Raw genomic sequence first — 25,512 nt, 5'->3', positions numbered from 1 at the left:
ACATTACTGTTGCTCCCCGATGCTCCAAACCCACCAGTGCTGCCGAACTGGAACCCTCCTGCAAACATAACATGGAGCAACCGTTAGAGAGATGCATACAAATAACTAGATTACAGGCAGGCGTTACTAGATGGCATGACTTATTTTTCGATTGTGTCATCAAAAAACATAGGAGCTTTCGCACCGGGTAGTTGTAAGAACTCGCCACCAGGGTGGTTCCCCCGGAAAACTAATGGTTCCCTAAGGAACATTTTCCTGGTTGCATTCGCACTGCCATTAGGAGCTCTGAAGTGATGAGCCACGCTTGTTGTTGGGACTTTTATTTTGACAGCGCTGAGAACGACTGAGCTCATAGTGCTCGCGTTCTCTGTGTTCATTAGTTTGCGATCTGTCTAACACGTTATTAGATAGAACTGTCATACATCGAAAGTAGACCGTAATGAAAAGTTATAAGCGTATGCCGTGTGGTTGATGTCCGGTGTAGCTGAGCAGAAATACATAATCATGTTGCTCTTGGTTCCCTCAAAATTGCGTTGGATTTCCTCCTCAGAGTAAAGGTTGAGAGGCTCATCTATCACTGTTGTCCATGTTCGTAGAGTTAGTACAGAGGGTGCTGGTGTTTCGTGTGCGTTCGGCCAATCAGCAACTGATCAACCAATCGTCACTGGTAGTTCCAATAGACCTTATATAGCCCCGCCCCTTTTCAGCGCTGCACTCGTTGTCTTTTGTCTTCCAGTCTGTATTTTCACTGCAATCTTACGCATTTATGAATGAATGTTTTAAAATCTTCCTGGTCTACTGACATTTAAGACATCTGCTTTAAACATTACTGTTTATCACTCATGATAACTTTCGTTAACTCTGCAATAAGTAAATCCACTTCAAAAGCGAATTACTCTTTGACAGCGATGCCATAGAGATATACAGAGCGACCGCAAAAACAGAAGTTCAAAGACAATATTCTAAAGACAACATGCTTAGACCAACTCTGAAGTAGGAGCTCAATTAGTTCCTAAAAAGAGTTCCTAGAACTAAAATCGTTCCTAGTTCCTGCGGTGCGAACACACCCAAAACCGGGAACTTCCACCAATAGTTTTAGGAACTCTGAAAAGGTTCCTTTGGTGCGAAAGCCCCTAATTTGAACTTGTAAATAATTTCCGATGCTTCTTTTTTCCAACCCATGCAACGAATGTGAACGTTATCAAAGGCTGACATTTGGTGGTACTTAAGCCCTATTCGGACGGGATTAACTTTACAAGGGTGGATGGAGTAATGTCATTTTACCACAGGACGTCTGTAATATTAATATTAATATCTCAGTAAAACTAGCAGAAGTGGGAGAGTAACTCGATTTGCGCATCGCCGTCACTCCTGTCCTCATGTGTGTGTTAAGCTGCTTCCTGAAATATAGAAAACAGTTATGTCCGGTCGAACGATGTATTAACTTCAGATTGGATTGTGTTGGGTAATAGGCACTTAACTAACACTAAAAGATGTTTCGTGCCTCTAACAAGTGCTGTCGATCTTCTTTCTGATCTGAATGGTGTGTGTGAAACACTTGAGTTCTGCCACAGACTCGTCCCAGCGACTAGAACGCAACTGAATGCTTTTTCCAAGCTTCTCCATACTTGAAAAACTACTTTTAAACAGGAAATATTAACGTACATATTTACAGCGGGTCTATTCGCACGGGATTAGTATTACCTGAGGTAATTTTTCCAGACCTTTTTACTGAAGGTAAAAGTAATCTTTACTGACATTGTCCGTGATGATCACTGAGATGCACATTTGGACGGGACTAAAATCACAGAGAAGCTCTGGTAATTATTACTTTACCCCACCTCTCCATGTTAAACTAGTCCCATCCAAATAGGGCTAAAGATGGTCAAGTTACTCACAAAAGTTAGACATACAGGTTTAGAATGAAATGAGATGCTGATGTTAACCCGTTTCTCTGACCTTGGCCCGTGGAGGCAGCAGTCGATCCAAACGTAGGTGTAGGATTGGTTTGCTGACCGAATACAGGGCCAGAGTTGGACTTGGCTCCAAACGCAGACGCTGGGGAAGCGCTGGCCGAGAACGAAGGTGCCGATGACCCGAACGCAGGAGCACTGGGTTGAGACGCGTTTTGTCCGAAGATTGGGGCCTGTCCAGTGCCAAAGCCGGATGAAGGAGCGGCAGAACTAAAAACAAACGGGGAGGGGTTGGCAGACGGAGCTGGAGCTGCAAGAGAAATTAGATGTTAGACACATTTGTACAGGATGTCAACCAAAGGGCAGAAGCACTAGGGCTGTCGCAGTGAAAGAATAGGCGCGTTTCCATTACAGATTTGCGAAAATTTTTGCGATTTTCTCCTAAATGTCGACAAACAAAAAACACGCAAATATCGCAGTTGTTGGCATGTCAGTATCGTGGTATTACAATATTGCGGTTAACGCGGCAGCCCTAAGAAGCACAATGTGGGATTTTTAGAGGCAAACCAACCGGTTTAGGCTTGTTAAGCGCAAATCAGCATGATAAACAGTCTAATTAGCATTTGTAACTTATTTAACAATCAATACACATTCACGAAAAGCTAAACAAGAAGGACGTAGCCTTATGAAAAAAGAAAACACGCAAATATCACGGTTGCTTGCATTCCTTTGTGGATGGGCTTGTCAGTATCACGGGATTACAATATTGCAGTTATCACGACAGCCCTAAGAAGCACACTATGGGATTGTTGGAGGGAAACTAACCGGCAGAGGCTGGGGTGGAGGACGCAACAGCACCAAAATTGAAAGAAGGGCCAGATGAGTTTGAGCCCGAGCCAAATTGGAAAGGTTGTGCTGGTGCAGGTGCAGCAGAAGGAGCCGCAGGTGCCGGTGTCTGGCTGTCCTGCTGTCCGAACACGAAAGTCTTTGCCATGGTAAGTTCAGAGGAGGAATTCTGGCCGAATACAAAGGTGTTTGCGGGAGCAGGGGTGGGAGCCAGGGAAGAGGTAGTGGGAGTGATGAAAAGGCTGGGGGTGGAGCTGGATGAAGCTGGGGTGCTCGAGGAGTTGGCCATGAAGCCAAAATTGGGCGTTGGAGCAGATGTGTCTGGAAAGCACATAGTTGGAGAGTCAAATTGTGGTACTACAAGAATAAGGTATAGTGTGCTGCAGGGATGATGTATTTTTGTAGGCCAAAACCCAGAGAAGAGAAGCATTTTAGCACTTCTGTTTCAATCGTCTCAAAGTCAATGTTTTTTTTTTTGTAGGGATGCACCATATCGGTATCAGCCAATATGTTAATTTTTTGTGTTATCTGCCTGATAAGAAAGTTTGGCCGATATATTAAAGCTGATAAATAATGGACTATTTCCTTCACTTCAGATGCACACTGTTCACCATTATGGGTTTTGAATTGCTTGAAATATGATTGGAATCACTTTGAAAAGGATATCGGCTACATCAAATTATGAGAACCTTATAATTGTGTGTTTGGGACGTGGCTTTTAATGGTGAAACACTTGTTTTTGTAATCAGGCTCTCAAAAAATATATAAAAATTTGGATTTTGATTTATCTGCCAATATATCGGTTATCGGCTTTCAAATATAAAGAATTATCGGTTATTGGTATCGGCCAAAATGTTCATATCGGTGCATCCCTAGTTTAAAAACAAAAACTTCTGTTAGTCACAGAACTTATTTTCTGCAATAAACCAAAAGCCAAATGGAAAAATCCCATTGGGTTTTTGTCGAGAGAACCAGGGTGATGCGAATTCACTACAAAAATGTGTCATCACTGAAGCGCTCTATTGCTTTAAGAGAGCATCAAAAGACCATACGGTTTGACTCACCTGTTATACTCTGTCCAAAACCAAATGACGGCTTTGGGGGTTCTGTTGACTCGGCAGTTTTCCCAAAGGTAAGCGTCGGCGTAGGTTTGGGGAAATCTTTTGGAGGGTCTGGCTCGCTGAAAGAGAAGCCCAAGTTTGCCGTTGGTTTCTCAGCTTCCTTGGAAGCACCGAACAAGAACGCACTTGAGGGTGCAGAGGTGTCCTTTTTCTCTTCTGGTTTTCCAAAGGTGAAGGTAGGCGTCACCAGCGTTTGCTCTTTCGTTGCTTGTTCCACAAACTTCGAGGCAGAAGATTCAGCTACTAAAGACTTGCCAAAAACAGGGATGGCGTTCGCTGCCGTTGTTGTTGTCGACGTTGTGGTGGTTGAAGCGGTTTCTGAGAAAGCAGAAGCATTTTCTTTCTCAGCCTTGGACTGGGGCGCAGAGAAACTAAAGGATGAATTTGAGCTTTCTTTCTCATTGGGTTTAGCTCCAAATAAAAATGCAGAGTTTTCAGAGCCAGAAGCTTGAGAGCTGAAAGTGATTCCACTTCCGCCACCAAATTTAAATCCCGTACTAGAATCCTGAGATTTAGTTTTTTCTTCGATTATGTCATCATTCATGGATCTACTAAAGTCAAAGGCCCTTGTTAAACTCTCTTTTGTCGCTGTTGATTCTGATGAGGCACTACCAAGTTTGACCCCACCAGAACCTGCATCCGAGAACGAGCCTCCAAATTTGAAGCCCTCTGATTTCGAGGTCGAGTCGGAAGTCCCGATTCCAAATTTAAATCCTCCCGCGGTGGAAGAATCTGAGAAAGAGCCTCCGAACTTTAATCCAGCAGAGGTCGAGTCCGTAGAGCCGGTACCAAACTTAAAACCAGATGAACTTGAGTCTGTACTGTTGGACTGAACGCCAAAAGATGAACTAAAACCTGAAAAACAGCAAGATTTCTGGTCATTAGTCTGCTTCTACAAAACGGTAGCGTCGCAAAATCTGACTTCTGGAAATATGATTGCAAGGCACTTTACCTTTGGACTCTATTTTAGCTCCGGGTTTTGCTGACTGGCAGGCCACACACTTCTGGTCCACTGCCTTATTTTGAACACAGCACACCTCACACTCCCAGCTCCCCTCAGGTTTCTTGAACTTGTCCCCGAATCCCAACAAAGACGCAGCAGATGTTGCAGGTGCAGAGACTGGAGTCGAGACCACAGCGGCTACAGCTCCTGTAAAACACCAGGAAGAGTAAGACGTCAGGGATGCAAATATCAGTTTGATTAGGCGGATATTAAAAGCTAGACTTTTCAGTAGGGTTGGGTATCGTTTGAATTTTAACGATTCCTAATTTCGATTCCAATAAGAAAAAAGAAAAGAAACAAAGAAAAAAAACTTGGATATCATTCACATTTAGTCTTATAACAAAACATTTAATTGTAGCTGAACATCATGAACAAAAATCAACAGGCTAAAGAACAGTTTTCACAAGGAACGTTTGCCTGTGGTTTAAAAACACCATAGAAAAACAACTAGCCTAATTAAAGACAAGTAAACACTCAGTAATTAAAAAAGAACAAAAAATAGATACAACTGAGCAAAGATACGATTGAAATAAACAGTGTTTTAAGATTCAGGTATTTAGGAACAGAAACTAATCATTTAAAATAAAACCGCATTTTATAAATAAAATATACATTACAAATATAGTTACAAAAGTTATTCAGTCAAGAACGAGTGAATTTTCTCTTATTAGTGTTATTATAGAGACGGCAGCAGGAATATTAGGCTGCTGTCACTTTAAGAGCTGCACGGATCCAATATACTGTTACACACGTGCAGCACTGAAAACAGCAAGTTGTCTCATGCTTGAATGGTTTAAAGTTATATTGAAAAGCTCAAAGGAATCGATAAGAGGAATCTAAATATTTATTTTATAACAAGTATCCAATTCCTGACCTCATGTATTCGATTCCAGAATTGGAATCCATTTTTGATTCCCAACCCTATATTTCAGACCAAAAAGAACTCAGACTCTTTAAAGAGAAACTCTTTTCTACCAGATTTCATAGGCGTTAAAGGGGCTGTCCATCTTTTTTGTTGTTGTTGTTGTTGTAGGGTATTAAAATGTTTTAAATCTCAGTAAAACTTTACCTGGTTTAGAGCTCAGACAGGAAACGCATTTGACATCCTGTGCCTTGTTCCGAACCAGGCACACGTCACAATCCCAAGCCCCCTCTGGCTTCTTAAACTTGTCCCCAAATCCTAACAGTCCAGTTGCTGTAGATGGCTTTTCAGTAGGGTTGGGTTTCGCTTGAATTTTGATTCCTAATTTTGATTCCAAGAAGAAAAAAGAAAAAAAACTTAGATATCATTCACATTTAGTCTTATAACAAAACATTTAACTTTAGCTGAATATCATGAACAAAAATCAACAGGCTAAAGAACACTTACACAAGGAACGTTTGCCTGTGGTTTAAAAACACCATAGAAAAACAACTAGCCTAATTAAAGACAAGTAAACACTCAGTAATAAAAAATAAATAAAATAATAGATACAACTGAGAAAAGATCCGATTGAAATAGTGTTTTAAGATTCAGGTATTTAGGAACAGAAACGGTAATCAAATTTAAAATAACACCGCATTTTATAAATAAAATATACATTACAAATATAGTTACAAAAGTTATTCAGTCAAGAACGAGTTAATTTTCTCCGTTTGATTAGTGTTATTATAGAGACGGCAGCAGGAATATTAGGCTGCATGGATCCAATATACTGTTACTAGGGGTGTGACGGTTAGTATATAACCGTGAGACCGACGGTTATAGTTGAACACTGTCATTAGAACTCTATAACCACCAAAACCGTGTTATAAAAACATTTTTTATCATAGAGAATGTTTAAATACAATTAAAAACAATTGTGGACAGTCTGTGTTATTAATGGTCTACGTCGTTTCCAACTGTATTTGATTCTTTGCCAAGTACCCCCTGACCGACCGCCAATCATTTGAGATAGAAATAAAATTATGATATAGTGATGTGCCATCATTATGAGATTTATTAAACAAATGAAAAACATTTGCAATAATAAAAGTATTACTGATAACTGATCGTGCAGTTTAATTACCCCTTGACTGGCCCCAAACATGTTTGATAAAAGCAACATATACAGTGTGTATACATGATGTGTACTACATTTTAGCTCAAAAACAACTGTAATAAAAGATAGGATCATAAGATGCGCAATATATCGGGAGACATGGTTTTTGCCACTTAATGAAGTTTTGTTTTGTAAATCGTCAGACATTTTTACCACTTCATTAAGTTTTGCTTTGTAGAAAGCCTTTCTTTAAAGCGAATTTCGTTTTGTACAAATTGTATCTTAATTTTAATAAATGTTTCATCAACCAATTGCATGTATTTAATAAATAAAAAGCAAATATAGCAGACAATATAATAACCGTGACATTGAGGCGCCGGCGCGCCGCGTTCACTTGCATTGCATTGTTAAAAGCCTTTCTTTAAAGCGAATTTCGTTTTGTACAAATTGTATCTTAATTTTAATAAATGTTTCATTAACCAACTGCATGTATTTAATAATTAAAAAGCAAATATAGCAGACAATATAATAACCGTGACATGGAGGCGCCGGCGCGCCGGTTCACTTGCATTGCATAGTGAACTAGAGCGCATCTCATTGTAAATGAATGAAACTCAGCGTAGGCCTATGCCTCATACATTAGCATTAAATATCTTTGCTGCATCCTTTCTAGAACAGACAACGGCTTTCTTGCGGCTCACATTAGCAGAGCATTGCATCGTCCATAGACCGCAAAACAATCAGTGGATGGCGGGCGGGTGCGGCTTTGAAATTTGGTCCAAAAAACGTTGGTGCGGCTGATGAGTTTTGTGATGTGGTTGCGGATGAAATAATACCCCATCCGCGTATCTCTATCGATAACAACATTGAACACTATACACATTTTTAAAAATTTTTTTATTTAGGCGATCAAGTAGCTAATCAGTGTCTGCTCATTTATTCAAACCAAGTTGTCCTATAACAGACGAATGTCGCACTACTAGATTTCATAGGCGTTAAAGGGGCTGTCCATATTTTTTTCTTTTTGTTGGGTATTAAAATGTTTTAAATCTTAGTAAAACTTTACCTGGTTTAGAAGTCAGACAGGATACGCATTTGACATCCTGTGCCTTGTTCCGAACCAGGCACACGTCACAATCCCAAGCCCCCTCTGGCTTCTTAAACTTGTCCCCAAATCCTAACAGTCCAGTTGCTGTAGATGAAGCGGCAGTCGTTGTGGTCGTAGAGAGAGTGGATGAGGTCTCAGAGAGAGCCGGTAGAGTCAGTCTGGATTTCACTCCAGTCCCGGGTTTGGCTGTCTCACAAGCTACACATTTAATTACTTCCGGTTTGTTATTGACCAAACATGTGTCACATTCCCAGCTACCAGCTGGAGGAGCAAAGAGAGAACTAATGCTTGCAGGAGCTTCTGCGGGTTTACTGTCCGATTTAGAGGCAGAGTCTGTGTTGGGTTGTGGTGCGAAACAAGCAACACACTTTTTGTCCGAAGGCTTGTTTTGCAATAGGCAAGAGTCACAGCTCCATGAACCTGCAGGTGGCCTAAACTTGTCACCGAAACCAGAAAAAGTAGCAGATGATAATGAAGCAGACTGTGAAGGTTTATCAGCAGAGTTCTGAGAGGGGGATGCAAACCCTGGAAAAGAGAAAAGGGTAATTAAATACACTCAAATAGCAACACGCCATTAAAAACCTTTACTTAAAAGCATATCATACCAGGTCCCTTAAGTATATCCAATACACTGCCCTGTTTTAAGACCTTTGCAGGTTTGAAGGGTCCTTCAAACTCTTTTTCCTCACTGGCCACTGATTTGACTGCGAAACATGCAGGGAAGAAACATCAACACCACCAAAACCTGACTTCAAATGAAAGCACATCTGCTTTGTGAAACAAGCCTTACCTGGGGCTACTGTTGGAACAATTTTCCCATTGGAGTAAGAAGGGCCTGTTTTCAAAGTAGGTGCACTGAAGGTGAATCCAGCCTGCAGGGAAGAATCATCATCATCATCATCATCAACATCATCATCATTACAGACGCTTGTTTTGCATGAAACAGTGTAATTTTATAGTATATATTATATATAAATATATTTACTCGTTTTTCATTAAAGTATTTTACAACAATGTGTAACATTTTAACAGATTTAGTGCTACACTTATGAACTTTTATTTGTTCTGCATCTCCACAAAAAAAAAAAAAAAATCTCACTAAATGTTTAATAAAAAATAAAAAAAACATTCCACTAATCTAGTTTATAATAGTATTTTGTCAGATTATGATCACACTTTTTTCATTTGTTGTAGAGATGCACCGATTGATCGGCTGGTGACCGGAATTGGCCGATTTTCACGTCATCGGTCGCGTGAGCAGCAGTGTAGCGCGGGTTTTGGCGCGAGTCTATTTTTGCAGCGCTGCTCACGCTCAATTAATGTGAAAGCACACTTTTGATGGACAAACTAAAAATTAATTAACACAAAAAGTGCTCAAAATGCACAGAATAAGTATGTCTAGTGTGTTTTAACAAGAACTGGAGTATGTCAGAAAAGAAAACGAAGACTCAATATTTGTAGAAGATTTACCCATTTAAACTTGTTTTCATTATTCAGTTTTGGTTGCAAGTATGGTTATGATTATAAAAAAATAAAGTAAACTAGCCATAAAATATAGAAATATCTTTATACTGCATATATATATATATATATATATATATATATATATATATATATATATATATAAATAAAATTATAATTGCCATTACCTGTTTTCATACAGAAGTTTAGTTTGCTAAATATATTTTAAAAAAAAATTTGGATATTGGATATGAAAAGGAAATGGTTCTTCCATAACACTGCACTTTAGATGTGTGTGAATTTCCCACACCAGGAGTTCTTAATTATAGCGATTATCTGTTAAAAAAATATCTATGTTCTATGCTAAATGTAAAATGTTCAAAAAAAGAAAAGATAGAAAATAAATATTTGTGTGTGCTGTAAAGTGGTTAGAAAAAATGAAATCGGAATCGGCTAAAATCGGTATCGGCAGGTCAAACTCAATGAAAAACCGGAAATCGGCCTAGAAAATTGTAATCGGTGCATTTCTAATTTGTTGTTTTTCTTTATAATGAGGTTTAACAGACAAAAGAGCAATTATAAAGTTCAACACACAGACGTATAGAAATTTTACATTGATTTAAAAACAAAAAAACAAAACTGTGCTGATATCGGATTGGTATCGGCTGATACAACATTTTTGGTATCGAATTGGAAAAATGGTATCGGTGCATCCCTAATTATCATTACAGATGCTTGTTTTGCATGAAACCGTGTAAAAGAATAAAGGAAACCTACTGATGGAGAGAAAGTTGGAGGACTGGCTGCTGTGGCCTTTACGATAGGTGAAGAGAATGTGAATGGGACAGATGGTGGTGTGGATGGTGCCACTGGCTCCTGATAAAAAATAAATAAAAAAGGGTTACAGATACTTGTCCTCATTATTTGTCCAACATAACAGCAATGAGCACCTTTCAGTTTACTGGGCCAAGACTACGTCAGCGAAAAGGCACAATCCTGAGGGGTCAGAGGTAAAGTAATACCTTATTTGCTGGCGGTTCCTCAGAGACAGTTGCAAGTGGTGTTGTGCCGGAGGTGAACGAGGAGGAAGGGGGTGGAGAGGAGAAATTAAATGTGGGCAAAGTGAAATTGCTGGGAAGAGAAGCAGGCGGCAGGTCTGGGTCCTCAGCAAGCTGAAAGTAAAACAGTCTACATGAGCATCAAACCATTCCAAAAACAATGGTATGACAAAGCATATAACCGGCAGAACATCTGACCTCATCGTCAGGCCGTTTGGATGAAGGTCTAATCGCTCTTTCCCGCTTCATTTTACCCCCTCCTGAAGCAGCGCTGCTGGGCGCTGGGGTGCTGGACAACGGGTAGGACATACTGCTTGTACTGGAGACAAAGGAATTGATGGATTGAGTGTTTATGCAAGAGAAGACACTAACAGCTCACGGTCTATCCAAAAAGAGAAGAGAATTCTACCGCCATTTCACACTGGACATGTAAGAAGCACATTTTTACACACTTATACATTAGTGCTGGGCAACGATTAATTGCATCCAAAATAAGCTTGTGTTTACATAATATATGTGTGAGTACTGTATAATTATTTTTTGTGTGTATATATATATATATATATATATATATATATATATATATATATATATATATATATATATATATACATTAGTGCTGTCAAACGATTAAAATATTTAATCGCGATTAATCGCATTAATGTCATAGTTAACTCGCGATTAATCGCACATTTTTATCTATTCTAAATGTCTCTTGATTTCTTTTTGTCCCATTATTTTTTTCTCATTTTAATGCTCTTATCAACATGGAAAAGTGGATCGGCTTGCTTTGTGCAAATGTTTTTTTTTATTGAAAACAACATTGGCATATACTGTAGTCCTGATACAAAATAAATACTGACGAGGTCCTGATATTGACGAGAGGCGGAGAATTCGCATCAGCTGTGTGTGCTTGGCCAACAAGTGGTATTTCAGACTGGACGTGCTGCGAAGCCTGCGATGATAGCTCAGTTCACAACGACAAAACACACAGATCACTTTGGTCTTGTCAATTGAACCATTTGGCCACTTTTTTTAAATTAAACTTTCCATTCAGAATCTTATTGGCATCCATTTCGGCGTCTCGCGCTCATTATTCATCCACTCAAAACGTAATGTTAAAGGCGCACACTGGACGAGAAGCGAAGCGCGTCATATTTAAAATTCGAACACATTATTCTCTATGAGTGTACACCACACCGGCGGCGCCATTCAGCGTTTTTATTGCTGGCCATAAACTGAGAAAGTGCGCGTCCGATGTGCGATACAAGTTGTCATAGACGCGGCTTCTCGTCCGGCCGGCTCGCAAGCCCAAACAAGTGTGTGCGGCGTGCCTGTTGTTTTGTTTTCGGTCTAGCTAGATCCGGTGGTGTTGTAGTTTTACTAACGTTACTAGTTGTTGCAAAAGCATGTGAAAAAAACTACAAAGTTTGTTAGGCGTTAATCGCGCGATAAAAAAATTGACGCCGTTAATAACGCGTTTAACTGACAGCCCTAATATATATATATATATATATATATAAATAAATACACACATGCATGTATATATTTAAGAAATATTTGCAAGTATATACTGTATATATTTACACATAAATATTTTATATATAAAGAACACATTTTTCTTGAATATATACAAGTACGTGTGTGTATTTATACATACAAAATAATTATACAGTACACACATATATTATGTAAACAAACTTTTTTTTGGATGTGATTTATCATTGCCTAGCATTAATATATTTTACATAGTATGAGTGCAAGAGGAACAGAGTCACATCATAGAGAATTCTGCACATGATCAATCAAAGCATGTGGCAGGCAATGGTCAGAGAAGTACGCCTGAAAAAGGTGACACAATGGACGATACGAGTCTGTTTTTGCAGTACACAACAAATGCTGCCAGTGTGAAAGCACAAAGGCCGTGTGTTGCTCCCGCTCTGCTAGCAAACAGCTTCAGTGTGTTCAGTGTGAATGTGTTCAGTGTGAAACAGACATGATGTAAAATTACCATAGACCATCTGCTCTCACCTGGTAGATGGAGCCTGGGAGGGATCTGAGATTGGAGAGGATTGTCTTACCGGCTAAGATAGGAAACAAAGAATCAAAACATCATCCACTTAATTACAGTGCTTCAAGGTACTTTTCATAAAGACACTCTCATAAAGATAATTCCGGCCTTATGCGCACATTTGAAAGTCTCTTTATGCTCACCAAGGCTGCATTTATTTTAACAAAACAGTAAAAAATAGTAATTAAAATACTATTTGTACATAATGTAGAAGTAGTTCATGTAAAATAAAATATTTTTTATAAAAATAAAAAAACTTAATTAACATTTTAAAATGTGATTTATTCCTGTGATGTTAAAACTGAAGACTGAAGTAATGATGCTGACAATTCAGTGTCCCATGATCCTTCAGAAATCATTCTAACATGCTGATTTTCTGCTCAAGAAACATATCACAGTGGAAAACTATTGTGATGCTTAATTTTGAGAAAATTTGATGAACAGAACATTCTAGAAAGAAAGAAAAACAGTATAGAAAAATAACTGCATTTATGTGAAATATAAACCTTCTGTAATATAAAATGTCTTTCCTTTCAATTTTAATGCATCCTTGGTGAATAAAAGTATTAATCTCTTTCATAAAAAAACTAATATTAAGTGTATTTTGAAATATAAGTTAATAGCATGCTTAATTATCTGTATTGCAATTTACTTTCAATATCTCCCTCTGTGAAACAAAGGAAGTTGTTGAAATCTTTGCGTTAAATATTGAACTCACAGTCTCCCTGTTGTTTTTGTCCACCGCTCTGTTCCCTCCACCTGGGGTGAGCGACGGTCTGAAGGACATCGACCGGTTACCAGACACCGCAGCAGCTGCAGGAACAACCAGCTTCTGCACAGGAGGGACCGACGGCTCCAGCTGTGGGGCGAACAAACATTACAAAAAGTCACCTTTATTTATATAGTTCTCATATAATGGTGTCAATTCAGGCAGATCAATAATATTGTTGAATATTAAAATACAGCATGCCACAGCTCTCTACACCACTGTGCAAAAGATATCAGGCTAACCATTTGTCAGAGCGATATAGTTAATTGGCTTAATTGACTATTTGTAATTTCCGATCGAGCATTCAACATTGCAAGGTCATGGACTGTAAATGCACGAAGCCCTCTGCTATGATTCATCAAGTGTAGTGTGCTCACTTTAACAACAAAACACACTCAAAGCCCTGGATATTTTGGACTATGGACATCCGCCACAAATGGTTATTACAGGCTTTAGGTTTCTGGGGCCGGGTGAATAGGCACATTGTTTGGGATTAGTAGCCAGCTGCCACAGTTGTTAACAGTTAAAGACAAGCAGCAAAAGCAAAGTGAAAGTTGCCAATTTTATAAGATGCAGTAATGATTTGCTTCCATGCATAAAAACTATGTATGGATGTCTTTCTTTTCCTTTTATCTGACACTCAGCAGAATGTGTGTTTATTAATGCACAAGACTTACCCTTTTCCTTTTTGCCTGGTAATTTGAAATGTCAAGGTCTGTGTGATTCAAGGACTGAAAAGATAAAAACAAGTAATGTCTGAAGACTGTATGGACTGAAAACTCAGTGAATTTTAAAGAGTTGTAACGTAAACTACTATGATATGGTACTTACAGCTGACAGAGGTGATGAAACCGTAGACGGAATTCTTTTTGCATCCTGCAAAGTTGACAAAAACATTATTTAGATCCAAAGCCTAAAATCTAAAATGGCACTATTTGTTTAATAACTAATGACAGAAAAGTTGGTCGATTTAGGGGGGGGGGGGGTGATGACCAGAATCTTATATCACAGTACAAGTCATTTTATTTTACGATAATGGCGCGTTTGCATCGGAAACAGTCTCAAACTGTCGCAAATATATAAATTCGTTCTCTTTCGCTGCTTATTAAGCTTAAACAATTTTAAATAACTTGGCAAGGCTTAAGAATGCATTGCAATGACAAGCTCTCATGGCGGCAGAACATGGCAGATAACCACTATAGAGAAAATACAAAATCTCTCCCGGTTGACTTTTTTTTAATCGGTTTATCACCAACCCCTAGGCTGAACAGTAACAATAAAATGTTTAATTGATGGGGGTGTAACAATATATCGCATACAAAAATGCAACAATATGTATCATGGATAGTTCAACGAAAATAAAAATTACTGTGTGAGAAAAAATTTGAAGTTTTCAGAGTTTTAGTGTCAGTATTACATTAAACTACTACATATAATGTTGAAAATAGCGTATAAAAATGAATATTTGTGGGTTCTGATAATGTCAAATGTCTTGTTACCAGTAAAAAGTGGCCTATATTATTTTAAATATATCTAGTGAGTGACAGTGCAAGCATATTCGTCTAAAATAATGATCTATTTTCAGCTTCAGAATCATGAATGTTTATTCTGGTGTCTCTATTGTCCTGTGCTTTGGGTTATCAACACCAAGTCCAAGCCTATTCCTTTACACCCACAATGTAATACCAAATTTACCATTTAAATCAACAGTAAAAAAAATGTGTTAACCTTTTACCATCTGTCTTGGAGTATCGCAATAATATCGTATCGTGAGTTCAGTATCGTGATGTGTATCGAATCATGACGTGGGAATTTTAGATTCTAGACACCAGAGTACAGACAATAAACTCACAGCAAGAGGACTGGACATGCGCTCCAAGGACTGTAAGATGCGTCTCGCTGTGGCGCTGGTCACTCCACAGGGTTGAGCTCCAGCCGGCTTAGCCTTTATCTGCCTCCTAACGGGAGGCTGCGGAACCAAAGACCAGAATACAGTGTCAGTCAAAAAGGGATGGAACCAACAAGCAGCAATCTCACTTTAAAACCTAACATGAAATAATAGTATTGGCATTCTTGTTCAGACCTGGTAAGGAGTAGCCGGGCGAGAACGAGCTCTCATCGCAGCAGCTCCTCCATATGTGGTCTTCCCTGGGTAGAAGGGCGAATCCCCCAACTGACTGGAGTTCAGCACTGAATTGTTCAACACTGACTATAAGAGAATAAATATGCATAATTTTACATTAATCTCCATCCAGTAAGAAGTGTAGTCATGTGACAAGACAACTTGGACATTAAAGTACCATTAAAAGAACACTGGCTGCTCAAAAGTCACGCACAGAAGACCAATGTCAGGATTTTTGTTAACCAAACCCTACCCAGAACACTTGGAAAATACAACACATGTAGCATCACACTATTCTGTGAGGTTATCACTTTAAAAGCTTGATGCGTGTCTTTGCAAGTATTCAGTTAAACAGTCAGTTTCGGCACCTAATTAGTTGAGAAAGATAACGCAAGTTGTGTAACAGTATATTGGATCCATTCATGAACTCTTAAAGTGACAGCAGTCTAATTTTTAATTGGACGTTAATCAAAGAAATTCTCATGTTGGGTTCAGAAAAAGAAAGCAGGGCATACGACATGATGGCCTGTAAATGATGACTTCAATTTTCATTTTAGGGTGAATTAACCCTTTAATCTTGACTTAAAGCTGCAGTCCATAGCTTTTGCCGCTCTAGCGGTTAATAAACAGAACTGCATGCGTCTTGCATATAGAACATTGTAGCCGGAGCTACTTCTCTCTGATTATGTCTATGACCAGTCACGCAGGTACTGGGCTACTCCGCAGCAGCACACCCCGAACCAGTCTAAAAATGTCAGAATATAAACACTTATTATAAGTGGACCGTAGAGATTCAAGATAAGACAAAAACACAGTTTGGAAAATGGATTCATGGTGTATTCGCTCATTTTATAATTAAATTGGGTTATTTATGTAGTAGAAATGTGAAATTATTTTAGAAGTTGGTGCCTTCTAGACTGAGAAAAGACAGAAAATGTATTATTGGCTCATGTGGACGAAAGACAACAACTCCCAGAATGCACTTGCTTCGCTGCTCTACGAGGCCACTCCCAAGCCACGCCTACCGGTTACAGAGGGCAGTATCGGAAGAAATGATACAGCTAGGCTACTAGTCGACTCGAAACTGAAAAGACGGCGTTTTATCGTGAGATCCCCCTATGGGCGGGTTGAAGACTCTGGACAAAAGAGCCTCAGATGAGCTAAATGACGATTTTTGCGTCATCAGAGTTTTTTTTTCCAGACACACAATACAGAAATCTCTCAGGGGGACATGAGGGAGGGAAGCACGGTCATGCGAAAATACTACCGGGTTTCTACTGATACAAAGCTTAATGCTAATCGGTGAAGTATCTCAGAAGAATATGAAGTACTTACTGATGAGGAAGTGCCAAAGACTGACAGGTTGAAGGCTGGTCTCTTGAGTCCAGAATGGGCTGGCTGCGATCCAGAGTGGGTGCGTTCAGACTCTGGGGACCAGAGGAGCGGCACAGTCTTTGACGTGGGCACATCTGTAACAAGATTAAGCCCTGCTCTTAGTTCTATCTACACCTAGTCTAAAACTTCAATGAATATTGCTGTCTGAACAACTGAAATGTCTGGCAGCACTCATCTTAATAGATTCCGCTCAGAAACGTCACTCACCTTTATCAGATGCACGTGATGAAAAGCCGCTGGTAGTCGAGATGTTGTCATCCTCATGCTGAGAGCTGGAGTCCTTAATCTCTTTCACCAGGGAGAAGTTGGAGGTTACAGCGAAAGGGCTCCCTGAATAGGGTGCTGTAGATGTGGAGGGCTGGGAGAAGAGAGCACTCGCTCCACCTAATGCCGGAGAGCCGTCCAGGGAGGGGAAGTGCAGGTGGGTCCGATTGAGCGGGGGTCTCGAAAGAGCCTCGTGGAAGTTCAGCGATGCTCTGCTTGTAGATGGTTCTGAAAATGAATTCAGCATTTCAAGACAAGGACACTGCCTTAAGGTAGCCGTGTATCAGAGCTGCACGATTCTGGATGAACTGAGAATCAACATTTTTGTTTAAAATGGAGATCACAAAACTATCATGATTCCGAATAGACAACTAAACAAAACATGTAGTTTACTAGCGGTTCTGACAAAATGTTAATTGGAATTTTTTTTTTTTTTTTTTCGGGTTGAATGATTGATTGAATTACACACTCATAAAGACTTAAGTTTCATTATTGGATGAATCAGCATTTCTGAATAAATTTCCTGAATGAATGATTCAATGACTAATGCACTTAAGTCACATGTTGCCACCTACTGGTGTAATTGATACCATCTATATTTGAAGCATCAAGTTACTTTCAAAAGGTGATTTACTTTGATCGCTACCATAGACATCAGCGTTTACATCTAAACCATAAACTTTTATCCCAGTACTTCTGAGATAATTTGAATTATAACACAGAAATAATGATTCTGTGGGGTTGAAAACACATCTATACGTGACAACTGCTCTCTCTGGGTCAGCGGCAGCACCAAAGCAGATCTGAATGTTCGTTGTAATTAATCATAACCCGTCAAAGGTTTAATAGACATATCCAAAACGCCGTCATTTAGGAATAAGATTGCATGGGTGTTTGAATCGATTAACCGTGCAGCTCTGTGTGTGTGTATAGACAGATCACTAGTTTTTGGAAATGCACCTGTGCATATCTGCTGGATAGCATCTATTCATCATACCTGTGTTACTTGTGCTCGGCTCTGGAGAGTCTCGTCCATCAGGGAGTGGGACGGCTTCGTCGTTGCCATTGGGTGGAGGAGCCACGTTGTTCTGCTCAATCCCGACCGCAGCGCCATCACCCTCTGCAACTTCTCCATTTTTGAAGTATTTCTGCAGCCAGGAGGGGACTATGCTCTTCACTGTGTCCGTCACTCGAGTGATCAGGCCAGGCTGCTGCAGGGGCCCAAAGAGACAATTAGCATAACCAGCAGCCACAGATTCAGATTGTTTTACTTAGTGCCATGTCAGCATTCAAGGCTATTTTCATGGCAAAAAATTTAATTACAACAATACAAATATCATATAAATACAATAAAAACCAAACAAACTAAAACAGCAAGTCATATTATACAAGATTCTTTAAATTAACATATGATAAAAAATAGGGCTTAGGGGTGTAACGGTTCACAAAATTCACGGTTCGGTTCAATACGATACACTTGTGTCACGGCTCGGTACGTTTTCGATACAGCAAAAATAAATGCCAGAGAATTTATTTTATTTTATTAAAACTAACATAATAAAGTATGATACTTTTTTTTTTACTTTGAGCAATGATGAGCTATAATTGACTCTTCTTAGGAGCATAAAACAAAACAGCTCCTTGGAAAAAATGAAATGTAACCTAATATTGTAGTAGTTATAAACAAAGGTTTATTTTAGTTCAGATTAACATTTGAGGGCAGCAATTTTATTCATAATGTCAAAATAAAACCGACATAATGTTACTTAAAAGCATTATAGCCTACTATTCCTGCCAAACTTCCATGGTTGCAGTTAGTGTTACTACAGTAAATCCATGGTGAATGTTGCAGATCTGTGGACACTGGATAGTTCATTCATGGCACAATGTTTCTTCCTGGTTTCCACGCGCTGTTTGATCCGTTAATAACGGAGAAATGTGAATGTTTCTCACTAGATCTCTCAGCGATGTTATTACTTAAGTGGCAAATTCAAATGATTTCTTTACTGGATCTCTTAGCGCTGTGTAGTGTCGCTTAATCAAGATCGGCTCGCGCTGCTTTGGTCAAAACTGATAAACGGTCCATCAACCACACAATAACGAGCAGCTCAGTTTCGTTCTGCTTACATTAAGTTTGCCATTTGATGTTGAACAATGTTGTGGTCGCGCCGGCATCTCTTACATTATGAGCGCGCTTGCCACGCGCGACCCGCCTACATCTGAATATCGCAAATGTATATATAATCGCAATATACATATCGCAACGGCTTGCAATAACTGAGGTCATGAACAAAAGACAGAGAAAATCACTCACTGCTCTTGCCTGAATAACTTTTGTAGCTTTAATAAGAATCAGTATATACATCTGATTATTAAGTTTCTGTTGTTAAATAAACCTAATGTAGGATAACCTGAACCCCTAAACCCCGTGGTTTACACTGATGTTAAAATAACACTTCTTATGCTACAGTAAAACACTGCTGTTCACTTTCAGAAGTTGAAGGGATGTTTTCTTGTCACCAAAAGAATGTGAAACACGTATGTAGGTTATATAATTTTAAAGATAATTTAAGTTCATTTTACACACTGTAAGCATTATTGTATCGCATATCTCATTTTTCTTCAATATCGTGCAGCCCTAATAAAAAAAATCCTAAACCTTTTCAGGCATAATCTTACTAAAGTCCTTAAGTGAGGTCCAGCACCCACAAAAGAACAAGATCAATACCTTGAAATTAATGAATAATGCAGATCTGACAGGGGCCTCAATAAAGCATCAGTATTAGGGATGCACGATATATATAAATCTATCTATGATATATATAAATCTATATCAAATATATATTGGTATTGGCTGATACGTTCATTTTTAATGTTATCGGCCTGATAAGAAAATTTGTCCATTATATTAAAGCCGATAATTAATGGATTTCCTTCAGCTGAGACACTTCAGATGTGCACTGTTCAACATGATGCTCTGGAATTAGGGCTGTCACTTTTGAGAAAAATCAAATCCGAACGGATATCGAATATCAAGCAATATATTTGAATATATACGAGTAAAATGTAAAATGAAGTTACATTTGCGTGAAAAAGCCGTTCGCCGGAGATGTGTTAAAAGATAGCGGAGTGCATTCATGATTAGCCTTACGGTATAATAATCCTCCTGGCGCCGGGTCTGAGTGAGTAATTTACTCTCTTACCTTTGTGCTTTGATTAACATTAAATGACACTTTAAGACCAGCCGCTGCTGACAGAGACGTGATCTGACACGCGTCCCATTTTCTCACAAATCTCTATGTTCATTTAAGACTTTATTTAAATAATTTAAGACCGCTCTTATGAGGACACTCAACAAAACGGACATTTGGCATAGTGTGTGTGTTATGGTTTGTTCAAGCCCGAAAGAGAACTCGATACTGACACGCGTCTTTTCTGTGGGTCGTGTGTGTGTGTGTGTGTGTGTGTGTGTGTGTGTGTATAATAGGCAGGAATTACAGCGCGGTCTCTTTAGTCTTATCTTCCATTTTCAAAACAAGCTGGCTATTATTCGCTTGATTTGGTCATGGGCCTACGCTACAACACGTTTAGAGCGGCCGCTACTGGATGAGATCGCAAACGGTCTAATCATAGACTGTAAAAAATGCGCAAAACATGGCACTTTAAAAACCGGATAGTTTATTTATTGTTTGATTTCGGATATTTCACTTCATGTTCGAATGCATAATCGAATAAAAAGTGACAGCCCTATTTGGAATTTGCTGAAATATGATTGGAATCACTTTGTAAGTGCGACATGTGCAGCGCAAAATCTGTCATCTGCTACATAAAATTATAATGAGAACATTGTGTGTTTGGGACATGGTTTTTAATGGTGAGACTCGTTTTTGTAATCAGGCTCTCAAATTATATAAAAATTGTATCACAATCCGATTCGATTTCGATTCACAAGCTTGCAATCTGATTCGATTCAATATTGATTATTTTGGATATCAGGTACAAATACATGGCAAATTTTCTCAAGGAAAACAAATCTCTTAACTAATGCTGTAAACTATGGGACTCAGTTGTAGCCTATAGGCTTCATTAGCCTACTATAATTTTGAAGGTAAAAATTAACTGATTTGTATACAAACACTTAAATTACACTTATTTATTTTTATAATAATAAAGTTATATAATGAAATATTGGCCGTCATAAAAACCTGCCAGATTTATTCAAACATGCATTAAAAATTGAAGAATATTAAAAATGATAATGAATATGTAATATGGTGCATATATTTAGCAAAATGCTCCTCTCTAGAGTTAATTTTTCTAGCTGACTAACGAGTTTATGGTCACTGGATATGGTTTTTCTGAGGTAAATGTGACGTCACATGACACTGTTTACAAGCTGATTTACTGACGTCTTTCCACGGTTGAAACACTGAGCGATTCCATGATATGGATTTCGATTAGTTGTACTCTTTTAACACACTTTCAGATGCTCATTCATATTTATCTCGCACTGTAACTGGTGTTATTAAGGCGGAAGAGAAGATCATGTGCTTCTCTAGAGCTGAGCCAGAGCGATCTCACGCCACGGCGCCAAAACAGTAATTATGTTTTTGAACTTCGTAAGAAAATGGACATAATTTGAAATCTGAGACTTTGTTTCATATTAATAGTAACAAAGCACAAAGATTATTGCGATTTATTGGATGGGATGTGCATTACATGTTCCATTCATTCATCAACTGAAAACAGGATGACTAATCGATTCTTGGGATTTAAGAATCGATATCAGTTCGTAAAAATGAGAAATCGATTAAAATCGAGAAATCGATATTTTTTACCCAGCCCTAGTTATCGGCTTTCAAATGTAAATAATTATCAGTATCTGCCAAAATGTTCATATTGGTGCATCCGTAATCAGTTCAATTGAAAGATTCATTTCATTTAAGTAGCAATGCACAGTTTGGACTAAAGGACATGAATACGGTCAAATGATGTGGCTTGTTCCAAACAGGTGCACATTACGATGATAAATCAAAAGGTAACTCATTTTACCCTTATTTGTAATCCTAAACCTTTTGGATTTAGACTAGCATTGAACAGTTGACAGACGGAACTGCTTAAGCTCTTAAACCTCGAAAGTAAAAACAAGTTCACAAATCACATTGCCTTCAACATGTAGCCAAGTCGCACAAAAATATGCTTAATGTTGATTCATAAGTTAACAGGACATGTTCCCCTTTCATTTTTCACACTGGAAAGGCAAAGTGGCCCCTAAGGCTAGAGAATGCCTGGATTTGAGAGAGTCAGTTGCCGTCTAAAAGGGGCCCTGGGGACCAAATCACTGTGCAAGCACTTATTGTTCTCTAACAGAGCTCCAGGGTTTGGACACAGCAACACCACAGACTGGATCTTTGGCTGAACGCTGTAAGCATGTGACCCACGGGCAGGTGGGGAAGCTAAATAGTCCATTTAGCCTCAGCGGAAGAGCCGGAAGAGATTGCGCAATCAAAATGGAAGGCCTTTAATGCTTAAAGCAACTTTTGATTTAACAATAGGCCAGAGCAAGAGTGTAAATCATCTTCACTCTGCGATCATGAAGACTACATAAGGCTTTCCTGTAGCTCAAACAGTAGCGTTAGCGCTTGCAACGCCAAGGACATGGGTTCGATTCCCAGGGAAAGCAAGAACTGATTAGAATGCAAATGTGTATCTTGAAATACAATGTACGTTTTTTTGGGATAAAAGCGTCTGTCAAATGCATAAATGTACATAAAGGATAAACAAGCATGAATGTGAATATGAAACCAGCTAATGCACACAGATGGGGCCTCACGCATTGCGACACAAGTCACTTCCTGTCAACAGAGTGCACTCAGTGCAATCCAACCCAATCAATACTGCAAAAATGTGTACAAAAATGTATACTTCCACTCTATAATATCATCTAATCTAGTAAACGTGCCTAAAGGCTGAACTGACATGCTTTGGGAAAGTTGTCCTGTAGCATGTGATACTTAAACGGCATTGTTTTAAACGTTATTATACATGCAGTTTTATCACCTTATATAAAGTGTGAGAGGCAACATGGAAGATTTGAAATAAATAAATAAAAATACATCAACACAGGAATATTTAGAATGAAAGGAAACAAAGTAAATGCACGTAAAATAAGCACTTTCCCGTATACATTTTATCGTAAATTTGTGGAGGGAAAAAGAAGTCACCATCTTACTGGATTCTATATGAAACTATAGTTTGCGCAGTTTATGCGGAAGTTGGCAAGCAGAGAAACAAGGTGTTATGATGCACAATGTGTCAACAGAAAATATTGTGCATGTATTTCCCTGTTTAAAGGGATAGTTCACCCAAAAATTCTAATTATCCCATAATTTACTCTCCCTCAAGCCATCCTGCAATCAGAGTTGAATTCAAAATATCCTGGCTCTTCCCAGGTTTATAATGAGAGTGAATGCCACCAGAGATTTTGAAGCCTAAAGAAGCGCATCCATCATAACAGTAATCCATACGGCTCCAGGTGTTAATAAAGGCCTTTTGAAGTGAGAATATCCATATTTATAACTTTATAAATTATAATCACTTGCTTCCGGTAACGGTCGGTCATACACGAGTCTAGTTCTGGTGGAAGAGTGACCTCTGACCCCACGCATGACCTCTAACCCCATGCATAACGTATGAGTAACATAAGCTCAGGTAAGAGTAGAAACTCAAACTCCTCCGACATTTCTCTTTAAAAATTATCATTTAATACTTCTGATCCATGACCGGTGTTTTTGCTCGATCCTCCGCGTTCATCAATAACCCAGGTGAAAAAGACGTACTGTTAAATGTATTAAAAATGCATTATAGTATATTTGAAACACACTCAAGTACATTTTGAATACATTTAATAGTACGTCTTTTTCACCTGGGAAGTCATGCGTCGGGTCAGAGGTCACTCTTGCATACGGCTGTTACCAGTGATTATGGTTTCTAAAGTTATAATATAGATATTTTTCCTACAAAAACGCATCACTTTGCTTCATTAACCTCCTGTAGCCGAATGGATTACTTTTATGATGGATGGACTTCTTTGGGCTTCAAAATCTCAGGTACCATTCACTCCCATTATAAAGCTGATATTTTTTATATAACTCCAATTGTGTTTGGCTGAAATAAGAAAGTCATATACGCCTAGATAGGATGGCTTGAGTGCGAGTAAAGTATGGGATCATGTCTGGGTGAACTTTCCCTTTAAGGGTTTCCAGTGCATGTGAGGTTCAGATCCCTCTGAAAACACGTCACGACACGCACATTTATCCCGCCTTTCCTCATGATGACAAACCCAGTGCATTAACATCAACCTGTGCTTTTCACATTTACACAAACTCGCTAGCAGCTAATCATATCCAATTCATCTCTCGACTTAGACATGATATAGAAGTAAAGAAAACGGACGAAAGTGCTCTGAAGCCCAAGTTACCCTCATGTGTTAGGCACATATAATGTTAAATGGAGCCATACGCATCAGAATATAAAGAACTATTTATTTAGAGGGTAACCATAATAAAATGCTGTTTAAACGCTCTTAGGTTTGTTCAAATGTGCGCACTCCTGTTTGACGCCGGTGCGAGCGGCAGCTAACGGCTAACGTGTTGTGTTTGAAACACGTTCACGCGGTTGTTTTAAAATTAGTGAAATACATTCAAATTTCGCCTCTCTTACGCCACATTTTCGACCATTTTCCACGCTGAACGACTGTGTGTATTCAGTCAAATTAATTAACGGGTTTGCGGTGACAGCGTTGAGACCGTTTGCTGAAGGAACGTGAACAGGCCTGAAACAGGCCTCAAAATGCCTCCTGTTTACAAAAACCACAACGCGCCGCTAAACCACCGGTCTGGCTAAAGCTAACAACTGCTAAAATCCTTGTCGTGGCGACTAGGGCTTCGTTTTGTTTACCTGTTTGCCTTTGGCATACGGTTTTGAAGCGATGTGATATCTTCTTGATCTGATTTTCCCTCCTCCTGTCGCCGCCATGGCTAACTAGATTGAGTCTGCTCAGTAGCGCTCCGCGCTGTCACCGCGCAGCTCTCCAATATACCGTCAGGCACTTCGGCGCTGGGGTTTGTGGGAAATGGAGTTCGGATATGCACAAATGCGTTCAATATTGACGTCAGTTTGTAGGACAACTGATATGGTTCGTACGGTGACCGTAAGTTCGGGAATGTTTCGGGGTTTTCAGGCGGATATGAGTAAAAAAAAAGAGAAAAAGTATGTGGTAAACATTACGTGAAGAGACTTTCATGTTTTGTTCAACAAGATAACCTACAGACTTATAGCTCAAACGTGAATTCCGAGTT

The 25,512-nt window shown here is 39.0% G+C and overlaps 1 protein-coding gene across 1 annotated transcript in view; it reads right to left on the bottom strand.

The window, feature by feature from the left end:
* nup153 (nucleoporin 153) overlaps positions 1–25,249 on the bottom strand; it is a 27,503-nt gene extending 2,254 nt beyond the window's left edge. The window contains exons 1-22 of the mRNA XM_082186033.1: positions 25,112–25,249; positions 18,150–18,363; positions 17,096–17,380; positions 16,829–16,962; positions 15,455–15,580; positions 15,224–15,340; positions 14,203–14,247; positions 14,049–14,102; positions 13,321–13,461; positions 12,563–12,615; positions 10,730–10,850; positions 10,496–10,645; positions 10,251–10,349; positions 8,803–8,884; positions 8,618–8,716; positions 7,971–8,537; positions 5,953–6,126; positions 4,833–5,030; positions 3,824–4,735; positions 2,739–3,080; positions 1,960–2,223; positions 1–58 (exon numbers count right to left, since the gene is read on the bottom strand). The exon at positions 1–58 is cut by the window's left edge and continues 117 nt beyond it. Coding sequence (XP_082042159.1) covers positions 1–58; positions 1,960–2,223; positions 2,739–3,080; positions 3,824–4,735; positions 4,833–5,030; positions 5,953–6,126; positions 7,971–8,537; positions 8,618–8,716; positions 8,803–8,884; positions 10,251–10,349; positions 10,496–10,645; positions 10,730–10,850; positions 12,563–12,615; positions 13,321–13,461; positions 14,049–14,102; positions 14,203–14,247; positions 15,224–15,340; positions 15,455–15,580; positions 16,829–16,962; positions 17,096–17,380; positions 18,150–18,363; positions 25,112–25,189 — 4,313 coding nt within the window. The 5' untranslated portion in view covers positions 25,190–25,249. The remainder of the gene's footprint in view (positions 59–1,959; positions 2,224–2,738; positions 3,081–3,823; positions 4,736–4,832; positions 5,031–5,952; positions 6,127–7,970; positions 8,538–8,617; positions 8,717–8,802; positions 8,885–10,250; positions 10,350–10,495; positions 10,646–10,729; positions 10,851–12,562; positions 12,616–13,320; positions 13,462–14,048; positions 14,103–14,202; positions 14,248–15,223; positions 15,341–15,454; positions 15,581–16,828; positions 16,963–17,095; positions 17,381–18,149; positions 18,364–25,111) is intronic.
* Positions 25,250–25,512: the final 263 nt, after the last annotated feature.

The sequence above is a fragment of the Leuciscus leuciscus genome (assembly GCF_965113295.1).
Source record: "Leuciscus leuciscus genome assembly, chromosome: 12".
NCBI classification, from domain to species: domain Eukaryota; kingdom Metazoa; phylum Chordata; class Actinopteri; order Cypriniformes; family Leuciscidae; genus Leuciscus; species Leuciscus leuciscus.
This window is presented reverse-complemented; position numbering and strand designations above follow the sequence as displayed.